This window comes from Nycticebus coucang, chromosome 15 (genome assembly GCF_027406575.1).
Source record: "Nycticebus coucang isolate mNycCou1 chromosome 15, mNycCou1.pri, whole genome shotgun sequence".
In the NCBI taxonomy this organism is placed as follows: Eukaryota; Metazoa; Chordata; class Mammalia; order Primates; family Lorisidae; genus Nycticebus; species Nycticebus coucang.
The window spans coordinates 13,264,403-13,285,751 of NC_069794.1; the positions used below are offsets into that span (position 1 = coordinate 13,264,403).

General features: G+C 42.6%; 1 protein-coding gene across 21 annotated transcripts in view; it reads left to right on the top strand.

The window, feature by feature from the left end:
- Positions 1-21,349, top strand: part of DOCK9 (dedicator of cytokinesis 9) — a 288,860-nt gene that overhangs the window by 203,742 nt on the left and 63,769 nt on the right. For 13 of the 21 annotated variants that reach the window (XM_053563270.1, XM_053563279.1, XM_053563274.1 and 10 more), the window contains exons 28-35: positions 5,378-5,524; positions 5,747-5,830; positions 6,484-6,595; positions 9,569-9,747; positions 9,999-10,112; positions 13,048-13,165; positions 17,706-17,839; positions 19,726-19,840. In XM_053563270.1, the coding sequence (XP_053419245.1) occupies positions 5,378-5,524; positions 5,747-5,830; positions 6,484-6,595; positions 9,569-9,747; positions 9,999-10,112; positions 13,048-13,165; positions 17,706-17,839; positions 19,726-19,840 (1,003 nt within the window). Of the gene's footprint in view, positions 1-5,377; positions 5,525-5,746; positions 5,831-6,483; positions 6,596-6,877; positions 6,920-9,568; positions 9,748-9,998; positions 10,113-13,047; positions 13,166-17,705; positions 17,840-19,725; positions 19,841-21,349 lie in introns of all 21 variants that reach the window. The other 8 variants (XM_053563264.1, XM_053563285.1, XM_053563263.1 and 5 more) reach the window with 1 other exon arrangement.

The window sequence follows — 21,349 nt, forward strand, 5'->3', positions numbered from 1 at the left end:
GAACCCGCCACCTCCACCTCCGGCATATGGGACCAGCGCCCTACTCCTTGAGCCACAGGCGCCGCCCCATTAAGCCCAGGATTTTAAGGTTGCCATGAGCTATGACATTACAGCACTCTACAGAGAGCGACAAAGTGAGACTGACTCAAAAAAAAAAAAAAAAAAAGAAAAAGTTGATTTCTTCTCACATAAAAATCCAAGCTGGTAAGAGAGTTCTGTTGCACAAGCTGTCAGAGGCCTCCTCCCACCTTGTTGCTTTGTCTCCCTGGAGTTCTCCTCCTCCTCTTGAACTAACTAGGGTCATCACACCCACGCTGTAGCCAGTAGACGAGGACCTCGCTCCTTTTCCTTTTAAGGACGTGACCCAGAATTTGCTCAGATTACTACTGCTGCCACCCCAGTAGCCAGGTTGAGTCACATGGCTGCACCCAGCTCCAAGGAGAGCTGGTACATGCAGTCTTTATTTTGGGTGTTCGTGAGCCCACTTACAAGAAGAGGTTCTAGTGCCACAGGAGAGGATGGAGAGCAGGCAGCCGCTGCTACTCAGGAGGTGTGGCCCAGCCAGCCAGATCTCCAACTGGCAGGTGGAGACGCAGGCTCAGACAAGGAAGAGAACTGGTAGAACTAAAGAAATAGAGTGTGAACACCAGTCTGCTAAACCACGGCCTTTGCTTTTCTCAGGGAAAGAGTAGTGGTAGTCTGGGTGGGACAGGAGAGCCATCAGAGGGCAATGCAGGGCTGACCCAAGGTTAAGAAGGAAGCATCTGGAACTGCAATGCGGTTCTGGGAATAAAAGCCCCTGGAAAGCCCTGAGGCTGAGGGCTGAGCAGCAGGTGGGTATCAACCAAAGTTGATCATCAGAAGATTCCCACATCCCCCAGCAACAAGTCTGTGCAGCCTCCCCGCCACCTTCAGTTGTGGGGTGGGAGCAGCCCTGCCAAGTGTGGGGCTGTGGGCCAGCTGGAGATCTGAGCTGCCACTCTCATGGCACCAACAGGGTAGAGTGAAATAAATATGGAGAGCACAGAGGGAAGACCGGTGCTGGTAAATGAAATGACAAGGTGGGGGAAGGAAAGAAGTTGTAGAAGAGAATGGACAGGAGAAGTAACACGGGGATTCCACCAAGGGGGAGTAATGTGAGGATGCTGGGAAATGCCACTGGCAAATTCCTCTCTGCCCTGTTAATTTGTTGTTTGCTAAGCCAGAAAAATGAAATTTCTTAATTCAAAGTCTTATTTATTATATCTCAGAGTGCAGGCAAATAGCCCACAGAGAAGAGGCATCTAGAGTCCACCAGAGAACTCAGGAAGGAGCAAAGGAAAGGACAGTAGATGTTGGAGCACAGACCACCTGGAGGGTACGCGGTGGCCTGTTACTGGGCTCTGCAAGGACCCAGACACTAACAGCAGCACCCACGGGTCCTCCACAGAAGGCTGGGTGTGGGTCTTCAGGGAGCGGGCTCTGTCTGAGAGCCAGGGAGAACAGTTGAGCGGCCCGTGGGTACCAGCTTACAGCAAGTAAGCATAGGGTACCCAGCAGGTGAGCTGCAGGAGGTTGATCTCGGGATGGCAGGTGGTGGGCAGCATTTGTCAAGTAGTGGCCAGGCCAGTAAGGACACTCCAGTAGCCCTGGCAAAAGACCCTCGAGCAGAGCATGGCAGGGAGCTGGGGTTCTGTTTGGCTGAAGCATCTCTCAAGCATCTCAGTGGCCTCTCTTCCAAGCCACACTTTCATGCTCATCCCAGGGGCATTATCCTAGAGTTTCTTCCTTCCATTTCAGTTTGTAGCAATCTCCATAAAAACATCTACTCACCTAGGTCTTTATTACCTTTACATGTGTGCCTTGCCAAATTAGGAAACTACCATGGCTATTTGTCATTGTAGGGAGAGCTCCGTTTCAGCCTTCAGAGGCACGAGTTGTCATTTTCTTGTCCTTGCGTGGCATTAATGATGAGCTGAGATGTAAATTATTCATTATTCTCTACCATGCTTTCTTTTTAATAAAAATGTTTTATCATATTTTCTAATAAATATAGAAGTAGAAGGAGTCATATACCAAATTCCATGTCCCTATCACCCAGCTTCGAGTTCTCAGTGTTCTACCATTCTTGCTTAATACGGGGTGTTCCAAGGGTCAACGTACATATATGGAGAAAATGGGAAATTGCAGCTAAATGTATCTTCATTCACAAAATACTCATTACAAAATTTTATAAAATATTTACAAAATATTTCTCTGTGTTGATATATAAATATTAAAAATATAAAATATTAACATGAGTTTGATAATTTATCTGTGGCAGCAACTGGGACACGTTGTATATCTACCCTCCCATTTTTTTCCTACAGTATTTTAATAGCAGATACAAAATATTTTATCATTTCATCTGTAAAAACTTTAGCATGTCATCTCTAACAGATAAGCTTTTAAAAAGCATAATCACTATACCGTTCTCACACCAAACAAAATGAGCAATATGTCTTTATTATCATCTCAACACCCAATCTGTATCCATTTTTTCCCAGATGTCTTAAAAATGTCATTTCACAGTTGGTATATCTTAGTCCAGATCTAAACAAAGTCCACACATTGCATTTCCTTGATGTACTTGTGAAGTTTTTGATTCTCAGACTGTTCCCTTTCCATTTGTTTATTTTTTAATCCAGTGTATTTGTTGAAGAACGCAAGTCATTTGTCCTGCAGAATTTCCCACATTCTAGATTTGGTGGACCATACCCTCACAGTGTCACATGTCTTGGTTCTCTGTCCCTGGTATTTCCTTTAAACTTGGCAGTTATATTTAGAGGTTCACCTTGATTCAGGTTTGGTTTTCTTTCTGTCAAGGATACTTCACAGCCAACACAACTGCATCATATTACAAGGCAGGTGCGTCCAGGCGTCCCACTCTTAGTTATGATATTGATTGATAGGCTTGCATGGTGTCTGCCCAGTCCACCCATGATAGAGTTCTTCATCCGCTTACCATGATTTTAGCAGCCATTGGCTCACCCCATTCTGAAGGCCACAGGCATTTGTTGAGGTACCTGTCTTGCCAGAGTGGTCAGCTTGGGAAGCAGCTGATAGTTTCTATCAGCCATGACTGCTGCTGGAGACCTGGATGTTGGTCATCTGTTAATGCTGTCACCTCAGGATATAGAGCTATTGGTTATACAAATGGAACCAAATCCCTTTAGAATTTGAGAATTTGCTGTTCTGCTTTTCAAAGCAGGGGAACTTTACATTCTTAGGATAATATTTGATCCTTTCCTCACTGGATTCTTGAGTCCATGTAAGTTTACAAAGACTTTGTTACTGGTTTGAGATTTGAAATTGTTATAGAGCTGATCAAATATTCCTAATAGGAATGCGTAAAATAATGCATGCTGTTATGTCAGAAGTATCTAGTTCTAAGTTTTATAAAATATTAATTTTTGATATTGAGATATTAGTTTGGCTGCTCTAAAACAAACCAATGTAACAGTGGCTTAAACAAGACAGAAGGTTCCTTTCTCTCTTTTGGAAAGTCATGAGTTGGAGAATGGGGCAGTTTGTTCCCCAGAGTCAGTGACTCCGGCTCCATCTATCAGTTACCCAGCCTCTGATGTTGCCCTCCTCCACGTGGTGAGCTCACCCCTACACCATCCTGGTGTTGCACCCGAGAATCAGAATCCCCAATGACCACACGAGAGAGCCAGACACGGATGCAAATCACACGAGGGCGTTTATTCAGGCTCGAGCCAGGACTGCCAGCATTCCCAGACACAACTGGGGCCAAGAGCCCTGTGCTCGTTGCCGGCGGGGTTTTTATGCAGTGGTTATGGGGTGAGGGGCGTGGGAAACAAAGCGTGGCCTTAGAGTTGGTTATCTCTTATGCTGACACTAGAATTTAAGGCTGATAGGGTCCCGCCAATCTCAATGGCGGGGGTGGGGGGGTTGTGTGGCGGGTTCTGACGCATTCCAGGAGATAGGGACACATCCGGGATATAGGGAGGGGTGTGGTTTACTAAGAAAAGAAACAAAGGATTTTCAGGTTGCTTTTAAAGTGGAGGACAAAAGCCTGGAATGATGAAAAGCCCAAAATGGCATCATTGGGTCCTTCACTGGCAGTGGTAAGAAGAGAACAGGGAAGACCAGCATCATCTTTTAGGGGCCTGGCCTAGACAAGGTGTGTGTCACTTCCTCTTACAGCCCATTGGCCATTGCTTGGTCGTGTGGCCCATTTTTAGCTGCAAATCAGACTGGGATTAAAGGGTTATTAAAGGTCAATTAGTACTATTTACTGACTTCTCTAAGCCTCACTTTCCTCATCTGTGAAATGGGGATGCAAATATCCCCACTCTTGTGGCTGTTAGATTTAAGTGCATGGATGGTAGACCTGGGTCTAAGTCTTTTGTGAATTGCATAGCTGAGGATAACATTTACCTAAACTCTCTGACCCTTCATAAAAATGAGGATTAAAATTATAGGGATCTTACAAGAATTGAAAAAAAAAAAATACATAAAAATATGTAGTGCAGTGCCCGCCATGTGGAAGGTACACATAAGTAGTAGCTAACTGCTAAGCAGGCAGCACGTAAGTTTTTAGGCTCCTGATGGGGAAAGATTATGATGTAAAGTGAATTCGAAGAGGACTGCTGCCAAGCTGTCTAATCACCTACAATCATCAGTCTGCATATTTGCAGTTGAATATTTGAAGCTTAGACCTAAGCCAGTGCCTCCTGAAGAGATCTCTGAGAGGTGTAGGCACCAAGATGATCAAAGGTGCTCAGAAAGATGCAGATTCCTACCCCTGCCCCTCTACACCCCCCACTCAGTCTCCTGAAGTGGGATCTTTGGGAGCACAGGCTGACTCTCCTTGATTTTACAAGCCCCTTCAAGATGATCTTTATCACGCTGAAGTGTGAGGTTCTGGTTCTGATCTGCAGTACTTATTTGAAGTGTTTGTCTACTTGTACAATACTTTCAAAGAAGAGTAATTCAGGGAGGCGCCTGTGGCTCAGTTGGTAAGGCGCCGGCCCCATATACCGAGGGTGGCGGGTTCAAACCTGGCCTCGGCTGAACTGCAACCAAAAAATAGCTGGGCGTTGTGGCGGGCGCCTGTAGTCCCAGCTACTCGGGAGGCTGAGACAAGAGAATCGCTTAAACCCAGGAGTTGGAGGTTGCTGTGAGCTGTGTGATGCCATAGCACTCTACCGAGGGCCATAAAGTGAGACTCTGTCTCTACAAAAAAAAAAAAGAAGAGTAATTCATTTTATCTGGTTTCAGAGAAATAAGATTAGAACTTTTGAGTTTTTAACAGTAGATTAAGGGATGGGATTTTCTTCTCAAATGGTTGCAAGTTTAAAAATAATAACTCTTTGCTTTGCATCTTTTTTAGTTACTGCGAAACCAGAGATTTCCCGCATCCTATCATCATGCAGTGGAAACGGTTGTGAATATGCTGATGCCACACATCACTCAGAAGTTCCGAGATAACCCAGAGGCATCTAAGAATGCAAATCATAGCCTTGCTGTCTTCATCAAGGTGGGGACCTCCAGGGAGGAGGGTGTCAGTTATGTGACTAAGATATTCTTTGTAAGCAGCTGTCTAGCACAGTGGCTAGTATGGAGTAGTTCTCCAACGAGGTGGATGGCATGTTTTTATGCTAAAGAATAAACTTATTTATAATAAATGCCAATTTAAATTCTACTCTCCAAAAAGTTTGGGCCTGAAATACTGACCTTTGTGGCTTGTTTTCCCTTGCAGAGATGTTTTACCTTCATGGACAGGGGCTTTGTCTTTAAGCAGATCAACAACTACATTAGCTGCTTTGCTCCTGGAGACCCAAAGGTAGCGTGGCTGTTGCCTACTGTTCTTCTGTCTCTCTGATACACATCAGGAAATCAACCTATTTCTATCAGTTCTCATCAGAATTTTCTTTCAGTCCCAGAGGCACAACTCACTCCTCTCTGGGAAACACTAGTACTTACTTCCTGTATAGATAGGTGTGAGATATTCAAACAGAATGAGAAATAAACATACCCATTGATCTTTCTCTTACAACCTGAAAGGACTTCTCAAACACAAAACTGAAAGTGTATGAATAGTGATTCATAGTTTAATAAACAAGACAATAGAAGTAACCATCTAGCCTTTTTCCCTGTTGTTTTTTTTTTTTTTCTAAAGCTCTGCCTTACCTTTTTTTATTTTTTATTGAGTATGTCTTTATGATAAGCTGCCTGAAATCCTTTTTTGAAGAGGAGGAGCATAAATAATAAATCCCTAAAAGTCAGTTGGGGACATTCTTTAATGAAATGTGTTCTCAATTTTCAAACAAATCCCTGAAGCCCTTTTAAAATCTGTAAGATGCAATAGAACGTAGAGTTCCAAGAGGGTCGAGAAGCTCATGACTCGGTGTGTGGTTTCTAATGGGTTTTTTAGGATCCTGTATAAAAAAATCCCTGTGATGCATTTAATCTATGACTAAACATATTTTCCTGCAGACCCTCTTTGAATACAAGTTTGAATTTCTCCGTGTGGTGTGCAATCATGAACATTATATTCCTTTGAATTTACCAATGCCCTTTGGAAAAGGCAGGATTCAGAGATACCAAGGTAATCCATCTTTATAAAGAAAGCCGTTTATTTTTAATAAGAAAAGATAATTTGTATTAGCATATTCTGGGTTTTTTTATGGATGAATTTTTTCCTATTTCCATTTTTAAAAGTACTAAGAACATGTTATAGGGGAACTAACTTTTCAGCAAACTTAGACTACAGATCATGCCAGAATGACTCTTGTTTTCATTGAAAAGTTCCTTTGCTTAAACAATGGAAATCCATCTTGTTACAGCTTACTTTTATTTGTTTCACTTTTCCTTTTTTCTTATGAATTAGCTTTTCTTTCACCAGCTGTGGAGTCCCTTGACACTCCTGTAGGTAGGTGTGGGTGTGGTGCTGCTTTCTTGCATTTTCCCCCCTTAGAAGAAAAAGAATGCAAGTGATTGCTGAGATGCTTCCGTGTGCTGTTCAGTTAGGCATTTCCTATGGCTTTGATCGGTTTTTAAACTCGTGGTAAACCAGTGAATTTGTTTTCACTGTAGCTGAGTCATAGCTATGATATCCCAAGGAGGAATCTGGTTTTGTGCTCCTGAAGTTACTCTAGGGTGTTTCTTTCAGAAATAACAATCCCTGCTTCTCCCCCCCAAAACGCGTTGTTCTATCATTTTCATAGCCATTGTCCGTCAAGATAGTAATCTAAATCACAAGCTACGTGGCTTTTTCACATGCTTTTTATGTTTGCACGTTGAGTCTTTATCAATGGTCTGTATTCTCTTTAAGTGTGAAGAGAGTTGACAGAAATTTCTTTGTCTTCAATGAGTAAATCAGATTAAACAAGTTACAGTGCTCAGTCAAGTCTGTCAAGTAATATTCATTGAATTTAGTGCCTTGAATATGCTCAGGTTTATTTGTGCTAAAGGAAAGAAAAAGTAGAAGGATGCCAGCAAACTATTAATGACACCTGAATCAACCACCTCTGAAATTCAGAGAGAAACACACAAATGCATTCAGAGACAAATAGCTTCCCCCCAAACAGACCTATGGGTAGTACCTTTTAAGGAGCAAGAAGAGTTGTAGCCCTGGAGTTGGCCTTCATGCATCCAACAAGTGTTTACTCAGAACCAACTGTGTCCAACTGCAAGTTACAGTTGTGGGTAACCTGCATGAAAGTCTTTGGCTATTCTACGTAAGTGAAATACGTGGAATCTTAGAGACCGGTAAATGCTAAAATAAGACAGGGAAAGGGGAGCCACTTGAGATAGGGCGGCCAGGTAACAGCTGGAAGGGAGCAGGTTATGCCGAATTTGTGCATATCAGCAAACTCCGGATCTAACACCCCCACCTTGCTCTCCCCACTGCAGACACACTACTGACTCCTAGCTCCTCAAATGTGGCATGCCTGCCCCAGGGAGCCTTCACCTCATATGGCCCCCTCCCTGGGGAACCCTCATCTTCCTCTGCAGCCCAGGCACACCGTACCTCCTACATGTGGCCTCCTACGTTCTCCTCATCTAGCTCCCCAAATGGAATTAATTGCCCTCAGACCCCAGCAGCATCCCCTCACCTCACAGTCACCTGTGCTTGGGGACTGTGACCTTTTTCCTTTCTCCTGATGAGCTGAGGGCAGCTGTTTATTGGCAGGGCCGCATAGTCAGTGTGTGCTAATGCCCTTCTTCCCCTGTGACTTGGCCAGGCCAAATCATTCATCCTTAGAACTGAGTGCAGTGGAGATCCCACAGGTATCCAGCAGACCCCTGTGAGCTCTCAGGAGACTTCCACAGTATTTGGTAGCAGGAGGGGCTACCCTGGGCAGGTGGGTGTGGGTCACAATTTGCCTTATTGCACTGAGAAGAATAAATGATTTTTAGCATTCTCCTTCCTCTCTCTTCACTTCCTCCTACCCCACCTTTGCCTTCTCTCTCATGCACATACACATGCGTACAAGCACACACACACACACACACTTAAAGTCATTTTCTTCTAAGAGATTTATGTGAATTTAAGCTGTGAACTATAGTTTGAATAAACTGGGCATGGTGATCACCAACAGTGAACATAATAATGCTAGAAAAATGGATACTCTTTCCCTTCTTCTAAAGAGTTTCCTAGGACTTGGGTCAGTATTTTGGGTGCATTTAGATGTAACTAGTTGATAGGGGATTAAAGTCACAGGAGAGGTCTGTAGACGGCCTTTAATAATGGAGTCAGTCTAACAATTCTAATATAGCTTTGGCTTCCTGGAAATGTGTATTTCAGCTTTAGACTGATGTTTAGCTGCTATTACCCTCAGAAAAGTCATGTTTACTTCTGTCTCTTTTTCAGAACAGCTTTTCATTTTGTCATTTAGCTTGTTGATAATTTACTAGTTGGTTTTGGTGGTTTGTCCATTTTAGTTGTAGTTTATATTCCTTTTTTGTTTTTAGAGGTGCAGAAGTTTTAAAAGTATATTTTAGGAAATACTGCATTAAATAAATTTTTACTTAGGGATAGCAGAATAAAAAGGTTGTATCTTTTAATTCTTTTATCTTCAACACATCAGGTTTTAATGTGAATATAAGATCAGTTATGATCAGGAAATGGATAAATGAACTCAGGTAGTAAAGAAAATTTCATTCTTTAATTACATGTTTGTTATGTTCAGATTACTCTTAAATAGTTCTTTGAATGAGTATATCTTTATTTTTTGACTTTGTCAGTAACAGACTTATATTTGTAATGTACCATATGCTATTCTCTATTCTAAAAATCGTTACTTAAAACTATTTACTGATTTAATTACGTAGGATGCAATATGTTCCAAAATCAAAATCTAGTGTAATTATTTGTGTTTAAATTTGGTTTTCATGTAAGTGTTTAGTGTGTTAAGAAGTACAGCAGCATTTGTACAGTCAGCCCTCCCCCCTTTGAAGTCTTCTCATCTGTCAACATGTACAGGGTGGGCTGAATGCTGAGGGTGGATTTAGTTTTCATGTCATTCAAAGGGTGTTGCATCTTCCCCCACTAAAGTTGCTTCTGTCCTCATTTCAGACCTTCAGCTTGACTACTCATTAACAGACGAGTTCTGCAGAAACCACTTCTTGGTGGGACTGTTACTGAGAGAGGTGGGGTCTGCCCTCCAGGAGTTCCGGGAAGTCCGTCTGATCGCCATCAGTGTGCTCAAGAACCTGCTTATAAAGCATTCTTTTGATGACAGATATGCTTCCAGGGTGAGTGAGCCCCATTGGCAGGAAATGGGCATTGATAAAGTCCTTTATCTTAAAGAGTATAAAGAAAGTAACCAACTAGAAAGTTCAGGGTAACAAAAAATTTAAGAGTTTTTTTTCTATTTGGAAAATAACATCAAATATCTGTCTTTATAGGAAGGCTGCAAATAAAGGAAGGTACCCAGTGCCAACTTCAGCTGTCATTGAGCTCTCTGAACTATAGCACAAACTTACCCTGTGTACCTTCCTTTCAGAGCCACCAGGCAAGGATAGCCACTCTCTATCTGCCTCTATTCGGGCTGCTGATTGAAAACGTCCAGCGGATCAACGTGAGAGAGGTGTCGCCCTTCCCCGTGAACCCAGGCAATGTATGTAAGCGTGGTCATAGTCATGGCCAGTATCGGGTCCTGTTGGAACACAACAGAAATCTATTCTGTCACAGTCAGGAGGCCAGAAGTCCACCATCAAGGGGTCAGCAGCACTGGCTCCTCCTGAAGGCTCTAGGACAGTGGTTCTCAACCTTCCTAATGCCGCAGCCCTCTAATACAGTTCCTGTGGGTCGCAACCCACAGGTTGAGAACTGCTGCTCTAGGAGAAGATTCTGTTCCATACTTGTTTCCCAGATTCTGATGGTGCTGGCCATCCTTGGTGCTCTCAGGCTTGCCACTGTATCACTGCAGTCCCTGTGTTCTCCCTTGGCCATGTCTGTGTGTCTGAGCACCTGCTCCTCTTCTCATGAGGACACTAGTGATTAGATTTAGGGCCCACCTAGTATGACCTCAACTTACATCATAATTACACCTGGAGAGATCCTATTTCCAAATGAGGTCATCCTGAGGTTCTAGGTGGACATAAGTTTTGGGGGGACATCACTTAACTCATACAGATCCCCCTTTATTTTGCCAGTAAAACCATATAGTCCCCAGTTCTCCTGGTGAATTGCATTTCTGGCTAAGATGGGGTCAATCAGTAAACCTTCAACTCTTACTAAAAATCAATATGAAACTCCTGCCCTCCTGATGGCCCAATAAGGTCTTAGAACTTCCATTTTTGTATTCAGCAAAAATTCATGGGGGAAGGCACAGAAAATACGGTGTAGTCATAATCTTTGTCCTATAAGAGCTCATGGTAGCCCCAAGCCTGGTGGTAACGTGCTCTGCCGTCTCAGAGAAGCCACCTCAGGGCTACCATTCTCTCTGACTGTAGACTTAGTAAGGCTACTGGCCAGGTGTATTGGTGCACACCTGTAGTCCCAGCTCCTCGGGAGACTGAGGCAAGAGGATGCTGAAGCCCAAAGGATGGAGGTTGCTGTGAGTTACGATGATGCCATAGCCCTCTACCAAGGGGACAGAGTGAGACTCTGTCGCAGTGAATGAATGTGAGGCTTGATGTCAAGGGTACCAAGGTGAGGGACAGGAAGCCTTGCCTCCAGAAAGTGACCTCCTGCATCTGTGTAGTCTTTGTACAGCCTTTTAAATATGTGTGGGAGCAGAGCCTTCGATAGCTCAGTTGGTAGAGTGGAGGACTGTAGTAAATTGTCGTATATGTACACCATGGAATATTATGCAGCCTTAAAGAAAGATGGAGACTTTACCTCTTTCATGTTCACATGGATGGAGCTGGAACATATTCTTCTTAGTAAAGTATCTCAAGAATGGAAGAAAAAGTATCCAATGTACTTAGCCCTACTATGAAACTAATTTATGGCTTTCGTATGAAAGCTATAACCCAGTTATAACCTAAGAATAGGGGGAAGGGGAAAAGGTAGGGGAGGGAGGGAGGAGGTAAGCGGAGGGAGGGTGATTGGTGGGTTTACACCTGCCGTGCATCTTACAAGGGTACATGTGAAACTTAGTAAATGTGGAATGTAAATGTCTTAACACAATAAGAAAATGCCAGGAAGTCTGTGTTAACCAATGTGATGAAAATGTGTCAAACGGTCTATAAAACCAGTGTATGGTGCCCCGTGATCGCATTAATGTACACAGCTATGATTTAATTAAAAATAAATAAATAAATATGTGTTGGAGATTAGGTTGATTGGAGGAATTACCAGTATCACAAAACTTTCAGCTAGAGATCATTCGATCTTTTATTCAACCTTTGATACATGTTAATTTGTCCTGTTACTTAAAAAGGATTCTTGGAATCATCTCATAATTCAGCTTTTTCATAGCATGTTTGCTGTCAAATTTCTTGTCACCTTTCTTTTTCAATTAGAAAAAGCTTTTAAAATATTAACCTGAAATAATTTTAATGACTAAAGTTTGTAAGCATTTTACATCTAAAAAAACCTGCACTCTTTCTCATTCTAAGCTCTTTTTCTTGGCCTCAGAGGGGTATATCTGCAATTAATTTGGACAGATATTACCAGTTCAGCAGTTTCCCTTTCCCTTTTATCCTGGAGTCATGAACTGGCTTGGTGGTTAATCTTTCCACTTTGTCACTGTGGTGTATATTTGGGGGGGGGGGGGTTTCCCCACCACAGTGATGAATTGTTCCATTTTTACACTGCCTCCTCTTCTAACACATTCCTGAATCAGGTTAGATGAGCCATGTGTGTATGTGCTACTGTTCTAAAGGGCATAATATTTCCCTGTCCTGAATGTCCTTGCCGATCTCACCCCGCACATTGCGTCTCACAGGTGTATTCTTTAACCCTGTCTGCTTTTCTAACCAGAGTCAGTAATCCAAGGCATGCGACCTCCCTGTACTGTTTCAATCCTGAGAAAAATGAACACAATTTGTGGTCTTTCTTTGGCTTTCCCCAAAGTCAAATCCCTTTTCCCTTAACTTCAAAATGAACGTTTCCTCCACTCTCGGTGTGAGGAGGCTTGTGACACTCCAGACGTCTAGAGATTGCTGTTGCTGCTGTTGTGATTCCCTGTTGTTCATTTGAAAAGATTTCTAAGGTGAGAGAAAGGCCAGAATTCCACTTAGAAAGATCAGAGGAGGCTTTCTCTGAGGGAAAAAAAAAAAAGCCAAAATAATCCAAGGAAATGCAAGGTATCAGAGCTCTGGAGAGGGGAAGGTGCTAGAAGTGCCAGAAAGAAGAGACAGTGACCACGTGGAACGTGATTTCTCTGACCGCCCCCCTCTTCCACGTCCCGTGCCACCGCTGCCTCTGTCCGTCCTCCGCCTGCTCCCTTGCCCACGCCACATGACTCTCCTCCCACTCGGCCATGTTGAGTGCGTCAGGCTGTTCCTCCTCATTCCTGCCCTTGGCCCCCGCACTTCCGACGGTAATTGAAGAGTCTTATTTTAGTCATCTTTGATTGTTTCTTCTCTTCCTCCCCTTGACAGACTGGGAAGGACGAATCCCTCGCTCTACCAGCTGTGAATCCACTGGTGACGCCGCAGAAAGGAAGCACGTTGGATAACAGCCTGCACAAGGACCTCCTGGGCGCCATCTCTGGCATCGGTAATGCACAGTGCTCTCTTCCTCTCCAGTGTCACTCTAAAAAGCGTCTTTAATCCAATAGTTCCTTAACACATCACATTTGCCAACTCGGACCTCAAAATCTGAGTTTCTGCCTTGAATAGTCTTTTCCTGGTTGTGATACTTAACAACTGAAATCCCGCAACCATACACTGAAATATCAATCCCAAAATGCTTAAGGAGTCCTGAAGATAGCACGTTTGATCACTTGCTCGTGCTGTTTACTTTTTGTTTAATGTCTTTTAAGTTGATTTGCCATTTTAAATCTTAATGGGATGGTTTATGCTGCTAGAAAAGGAGTATCTTTGCAGGTGTTGGGAGGAAGGGAGGATTTATTTGTAGTCTTGGTGATTTAGATGAAAAGTGACATATAGTACTTCCTGAAGGAACCAGTGGTTTGTGGCTAGAATTTTATCTTAAAATTGGTTTTCAAAATCTTCTATCTTGCAATATGTTTTCTATCTGAAATAATGAAAAAACAGCTTCCACGGGAAGGAAAACAGACAACATAAGTCAAGATTCAAATAGTGTTTCCTCCAGAAGAAACGCCTGAGAAACTGTCTCTGTTAGTGCTCCTATTGAGCCCCTGTGCTAGCGCCTTCTTAGAGATAGTGTCACAAAAATATATACCATCACAGATGTTCACAGACTTCTTCTGTCTTTATTTCTCCCTATTTTTACCTCACTTTGAGTGAATGACGCATTCTGTTAATACAACCACTGGTGGTTGGACTACCCAGTAATGGGCTCATTAAGGAAGGGCAGTCCCTTGACCTAATTAATTTGCAGAACTGTCATGCATTCTGAGTTTATGTCCTTAACCTTCTGTGGTGATGGTGGTGGTATTAACATGCCATTTCATGTAGGTGGCAAAATTGGGGACAATTTAAAATCAGCCCACATGAATGCCCAAACTTATTTAACAATGCTAATACCAATCTTTGATCTTATTTCTGTGTATTTTTCATACTTATAATCCCTTCATTTGGTGAGATAAAGATTAAATACTCATGTGTAATGTTTGGAGGAGAGCCTGGTGCACAGGGAACGCTCAGCAGATGTTGGCTGCTGGCAGGAGTTTCCATTTGCCTTCATTCTGGGCCTTTATCCGTCTGCCTCCCCTACTGCAGATGGGAAGGGACCTTCCTTGGAGAGTTTGCTCTGTGGCAGTTCAGGGCAGTAGCTTTAAAGTCAGACAGATGTGACATTGGAGCTTGACTCAGCCATTTACCAGTCACTGTGGCAGGGTCTTGTCTGCTCTCTTCACCCTCCATACTCACATCTCCAAACAAAGAGATGAGCTGAGCCAGCATGTACGGTGCTGAGCAGAGAGTGGACTTGGAAGAGTCAGAACTCCACTGTAGTTTTGATATTTCCGTGAAGCCTCAAATGATTCTTCTGTTTTGACTTGTTTTGGCCATTCTCTGATTCAGAATTCACCTTGTCAGGATTTGGATTTCTTGAGAGCTTAGAGTGGAGTCCTTGGGCACCATTAGCATGACGCCTTCAGTTGCTCTGTGTTCATGGTGCAGTTATGAAAAGTACTTGAGACTAATTTAATCCCTTTTCACTCTTTCTCGAATTTCTTTTTTTTTTTTTTTTTGTAGAGACAGAGTCTCACTGTACCACCCTCGGGTAGAGTGCCGTGGCGTCACACGGCTCACAGCAACCTCTAACTCTTGGGCTTACGCGATTCTCTTGCCTCAGCCTCCCGAGCAGCTGGGACTACAGGCGCCCGCCACAATGCCCGGCTATTTTTTTGTTGCAGTTTGGCCGGGGCTGGGTTTGAACCCGCCACCCTTGGCATATGGGGCTGGCACCCTACTCACTGAGCCACAGGCGCCGCCCCTCTTTCTCGAATTTCAAGATCCAAATTCACTTTTCATCAGAATTCACCATGATAAGTTTATTTGTACTCGGGCATTATCTACATTTCTTATCTTGAAGACTTGGTTCTTATTCCCTTTTAGGAGCGTCTTCTAGAGACACCTCACCTTTGCACTGGGTTGACTGGTTTTGTTCTGGTAGCTTTAGCAGCTCTTTGATGATCCCGGAGTTTCCAACCAACGTTAGCCCTCATGCTTATCCTTCTCAAGCAGACTTTCTCCTTACGTCTCTGCTTACAAGAAGTCCTGTTCCCATCCATGTTGAGGATGTGCTCTCTCAAGTTATTCACAGGTCTTGGGAGCATGGTTCATGGGAATTTCTAAAACTGATTCAGTGCCTGGAATACAAGTGTTCAGGTTACATTCCTTGTGAAAGACACGCACCCTGAGGTTCAGCGTTTCCTTTTCCACCTCCTCAGCCTATCACATCAGGCTGTTGGGACCAAGGGGTAGGGGTGAACTAAACTTCTTTTCATTGTACTCACATGTTTTCATAAGAATTGTTTCATAAGAAACATAAAATGTTGTTTAAGGTCTTTGAAAGCTGTGCACTGGACCAGGGTATTAACTACAAATACATACAGACCAGAACAAACACATTGATTTGATATATTGCGTTTCTATTTGTTTGCCTTACATTAGGACTCTGGTTCTGGAATCAAGCCTAAAACCTTGAGAATTTAGGGTCAAATTCTTCTTCATTAAAGACTTCCTTTTCTTGAGTTCTGTGTTTACATTAAATATGAAGTACAGTTATATTGGAATTATAATTTGGTCCCAGCATGTGTTTCCTTTCTGAGTATAGAAAAAGGCTCATGTTTCTCTATAGCAGCGGTTCTCAACCTGTGGGTCACGACCCACAGGAACTGTATTAAAGGGTCGTGGCATTAGGTTGAGAACCACTGCTCTAGAGGGTTTTCGCCTGTTCTTTGTGATAGTCACACCGTTTATATTGTGGGGAAGGGGGTTTCTACGGCTGACAACAGGGCCTGGTCTATGTGTTCCAGCCTTCACTTCTGTTTTTTAATTCCCCTGGCCTTTCCTTTCTTGGTCTTAACACACTGATTCCATGTCAGGGATAGCAGTAGGTTTATCTGAGTGTTTGCTAAGAGGACTTATGACGTTGGGGCTGCAGGTCTTCCTTTTTAGATTAAACCATCTTGATATTGCCTAACACTAATTTGTGTCATTAGTCAGCAAATTTAAAAATACACCTGAGTAACTTACAAAAATAATTTTGGTGCAAATGAGGGGCCAGCTACACTTATTTATTTATTTATTTATTTATTTTAACTTAGAAATACCTCAGTCCTTGGTAGCTCACTTGCCTGGTGAAATCTGAAAATGACCAGCTTTTCCTGAGGTGCTGCGTAGCAGCATCTTCAGCTTAGGTCTTGGAGGATGTGCTTACATCTGCCGTACAGAATGCCAAAATCCCCTCCTGCCATGTGTGAAACCAGCCAGGCCTTTCTTGCTAGAAGCACTCCCTTTGGTTCAGCACAGAATGAACACCTCCAAAGAGCCATTTTGAATTACACGATTAACTTAAAATCTTACCTAAGCAGGAAGTCACTTATCTCTTACCTTAAAAAAGTACCAAGGTTGGGGCAGCGCCTGTGGCTCAAGGAGTAGGGCACCGGCCCCATATACTGGAGGTGGCAGGTTCAAACCTGGCCCTGGCCAAAAACTGAAAAAGGAAAAGTACCAAGGTTGGGACTGATTTCTGTCTTCAAATGCTACTTTTTTTTATGGACATCACAAATTTTATTTCCAAATCCTATTTCCTTTCTGCTCGTAACTGTTTACAGCAGAGAATCCCACCTGTTCAGTGTTCACAGCATCCTTATTTTTCATGGTGCCCCAGGCCAAAACTGACACCTAATAGTTCTGTTTATTAGATTCTTAGGTCCAAATACCAAGTGTTTATATCCTAACAACTTAGTAGGCATTTGGAAAAACACACACACTCAATTTAAAGATAAAAAATTTCATTTTTAATTACCAGATGGGTATATGTGTGCATGCCTTTTAGACACTCACACTGTCTCATACTTTTGAATCAGAGTGTCCACTGTCTTCCTCATTTCCTGCTCCACATTGATTTTCACCCAGCACTTTTTATCATAGATACCCAGCTTCATAAAGATACAACATCATCAAGAAGAATATAGCACTATCTAAGGCTGAAACTGCAGTTTCTGGCCAATGTCAAGTATCATTGGGTTTCCTTTGAAAATATAAAATATCCTATGATAACCCTCAGAGTTTGCTGGGACACCTCAGCTTAGAGTTTGAATACACGGGTTTGTTGTAAGATTTAATTTTTTTATTTAATAGTTGTAAGTGGATTTACCTATTAATTCTTTTAAGTCTTATTCTATCTCATTGAGAAACAGTGCATGCCCTTTTAGTCTCAGCAGTCAAAGGCAGTTTCCAGTAAATGAATTGCTATTACATCTTAATGTTTTAGTCCCAATTTACCTGTATCTCATCGTAAAGTAATTGAGTGCAACTTTTCAGCCAACTTCCTAACAGAAAAAATAAATGTCATAAAAGCAATTTTCCTTAAAGGCCAGTACTTACCTTTATTTTGCTCTGTCTCAACATAACTTTGGTTTGGCATAATTTCTGTTTAGCTTCTCCGTATACGACATCAACTCCAAACATCAATAGCGTGAGAAATGCTGACTCAAGAGGGTCTCTCATAAGCACTGATTCGGGTAACAGCCTTCCAGAGAGAAACAGTGAGAAGAGCAATTCTCTGGATAAGGTAATTTCTTTTCACGTAACACAAGTGTTTCTTGTAATTAATGGAATTTAGCCCTCTACTGTGGACTAATTTGCTTCATGTTGTAGTGCGTTAAGTGTGACCTTTTGTTTTTTGTAAATGACTCCACCAACCTTGGGTAGATGATCAGAGCTTTATCTAAAGTTGGGACCCATTTCTTGAAACTCTCTGATTCCTATTTCCAGGATTTCAGACAAGGGCAGTGTTTACAGTGGAGCACTATTGGTGAATGGTCCTGGCAGGTCAGGCAGGCAGGGAATCAAATGCCACCCACTTAGACTCGCTGGTGACATTTACTCCAGAGAACATGACCTCCGCGTGGTCTCTGCAGCCACCTCCAGGAAAGAGTTACTGACCATAGAGATGATGCAGGGATAAGGCTTCCTCTGAAATCACTTACTTCCCCCTCATAATTCACCTTTTTCTTGAAGTTTCTAAGGGCTCAGACAATTTGGAAGTTTGTGGGTAAGGATACAGCTCAGTTTCAACCTGAAACCAGGTAGATTGGTATCACCTTGGGCACAGTTTTCATAAGTTACTTTAAGTTACAGGCCAGCTCCTTTTCCAATAACCAAATGAACTATTTAGGGATGTATTCCTGGTTCTCAGCAAGCATCTGGAAAACATTCCCCTCAGCATCAAGTGTGGAATCTTGTCACATTCCACAGCTGGCACAAACGTGATTATCCTTGAAGGTGGTTCTCTCAAGGCATGAGCGGCTCGGTGCAGGGGTGTCTCATGACCTGATGAACTTTTCCCTTGGCCCCAACATGCCTTCGTGTGTGTAGAGGGAGAAGCTGCTCCGAAGGCACTCCGCTTGTGTCATTCGCGGTGCTGGAGAGGAGGAGGAGAGCTGCCAGTCAGCCAGGAAGCATCGGGTCACTGTGGACTTTTCCCTTTTAACAGTCCCGCCTCTGCCAGAGGAAACCTTGCACGCTGCACCTGCCCTTCCCCTTCCAGAAGTACTGACTTCTCCTAGGGCCTCCAAGCCAAGGGGCAGGCGAGGTGATCTTCCGTACCAGTCTTGCCACTCACCGCACCTGTGTTCTTTTTTAAATAAAGATATTTTCATTTCTTATTCATTAACCCTGTATTTTTCAATTGGCCAGCAAGACCTCGAATGAAACATCTTTTTTACTGATCATTTTTCTTTGATTATTTGGCAAAAAAAAAATCCTGATTTGACTTGGAAACTTAACTTGGCGGGGGAGGGGGAGTTAAAACTCCTGGGTTTGTAATCCCGAGGTGAGATTCTTGTTTTATTTATTTATCTTTTTAGGTGCTGCCTAGTGGCAAAACTGCCCTCCCCTTTGCCCCAAGGTTTCTGGTGTTTGCAGTGTTGTGGAGCTCAGCTAGTGACGGCATGACCTCATCAGTTTAGAGTCTTTGGTGATGCTGTGCCAAGGTGTCCATGCTTGTCCCTGTCAAGCACGTGCCATCCCCCAGCGACGCGCACTTCGAGGCTGGAACACAGCAGCACCACAGGCTTTCCTTGCTGTTTCACCCACTGCCCTTTCCCTGAAGAGGTGGTTGGTTGTGTGGTGTCCTCTGAGTCATCATTTTTGTGTTTGATCTTAGCATATTTTTTTGCATGAGGTTTTACTTGGCACTTTGAAGGTTTTAACTTGGCATAACTGAAACTGTGGTTATCCAGTGTGAAAGGTTTGTGCCCAGAGCCTCTGTGGAGAGGCCTTGTGTGTGTTACATTCAGGTGTAGGGGTGCCTGGAGGTCAGCTGTCAGTAATCCACCTTCCAATTTGCGTGATCTGACTCAGTTTGAAGAATCTTTCTCTTCCAAGGTAGAAAAGGGAAACAAAACAATTTCTCCCACTAATGAAATAGAAAAATCACCTGTATTTCCTTTTCAGCACCAACAAAGTAGCACTTTGGGAAATTCTGTGGTTCGCTGTGACAAACTTGACCAGTCTGAAATTAAGAGCCTGCTGATGTGTTTCCTCTATATCTTAAAAAGCATGTCTGATGGTAGGTAAAAAAATGAAGATTTCTGTTTTGCTTTCCTTGTTCTGGTATTTGGTTTTTGGGTTTTTTTTTTAAATTATATTGATCCCAAGATTTTAAAGGATTTTCTTCCTTGTTTGAAATGCATACTAATTTACTAAATGTCATAGAAATAAGAGTCAAGTAAGAGACTCATTGTGGAAATAGTTTTGTTAATTATTTTATTCTAGAAAACAAATTCTAATATGTGAACAGGCCTTTTTAAAAAAATTATATTAGGGCGGCACCTGTGGCTCAGTGAGTAGGGCGCCAGCCCCATATGCCTAGGGTGGCAGGTTCAAACCCAGCCCCGGCCAAATTGCAACAAAAAAATAGCCGGGCGTTGTGGTGGGCGCCCGTAGTCCCAGCTACTCGGGAGGCTGAGGCAAGAGAATCGCTTAAGCCCAGGAGCTGGAGGTTGCTGTGAGCTGTGTGATGCCACAGCACTCTACCAAGGGCCATAAAGTGAGACTCTGTCTGTACAAAAAAAAAAAAAATTAAACTCTGACCTGCTGTCTTAAGGAGACAGAAGTGCATAAATGAAGTAGCTTTTGAGTTTTTTAAAAAATCCATTTGCCCAACACCCTGACAGGCAACTTGCTTAACTGTATTTGTCAGTCTCTGGAATTAGTAAATGTACAGGGTGTCCATAAAGTTTGTGTGCAGATTTACAATGTTAAAACTATTTTAAACTGCACACAAACTTCATGTCCACTCTGTATTATTAGGCCATGCATTCCTTTTGTTTAGAGTGTGCACAACAGTCCTGCATTAACTTCCATTTTCTGATGGAAGTGGTGGTATCATGGGAGATTGTATTTCTGATTAAGGGTTTGACAACCACATTTTTTAATAGGAGCAATGCTCTGTCTGGACCATTTACGGCTTGTGGAGATGTTTGATAGGACAGTTTCAGTCTGTTAGCTCATCTTTGTTATGTAGCCAATCCCATGGTATATGTCACAGTTCTTGGTCAAAAATCTTGTCTCATTTTCCCTACAAGAAATTAGCAGGTGTGCTGTGAGCTTCGTTAAGGTCATGGAATTAAGATGAATTTTGAAAACAAAATGCCACATTTGGGGAACCTTAAGGCCTCTTGGGCTGCCTTTATGTGGTGGCAGTAGGTGTGTGATAGATAAACCCTCCAATGGAAGGTCTTTCAGCTGGGAAATAGTGTCTGTTTTATATCAAACTTCATTTCAGCAGCATCAGCGCCTGACTCAGGTGATAGGAAATTTCCTGCTTATCCTTTAAGTGCTTAAGGACTGGGGGTGATTTTACTTTTCTATTGATTTGTTAAAATAGATGTTTAAAAAAAGACATCCAGACAAGATTATCCTTGAATGATGACCAAATGCAAAAGCACAGGGCAATTATTCTAATACTTCGGTTATTAAGTTGAAATGCTTCCCATTTAAGCAAAAGTTCTAAATTTTGCTTCTTGGTAATGAATTTTAACCTTTTTTTTTCTTTTTTTAAAATATTTGTTAATCT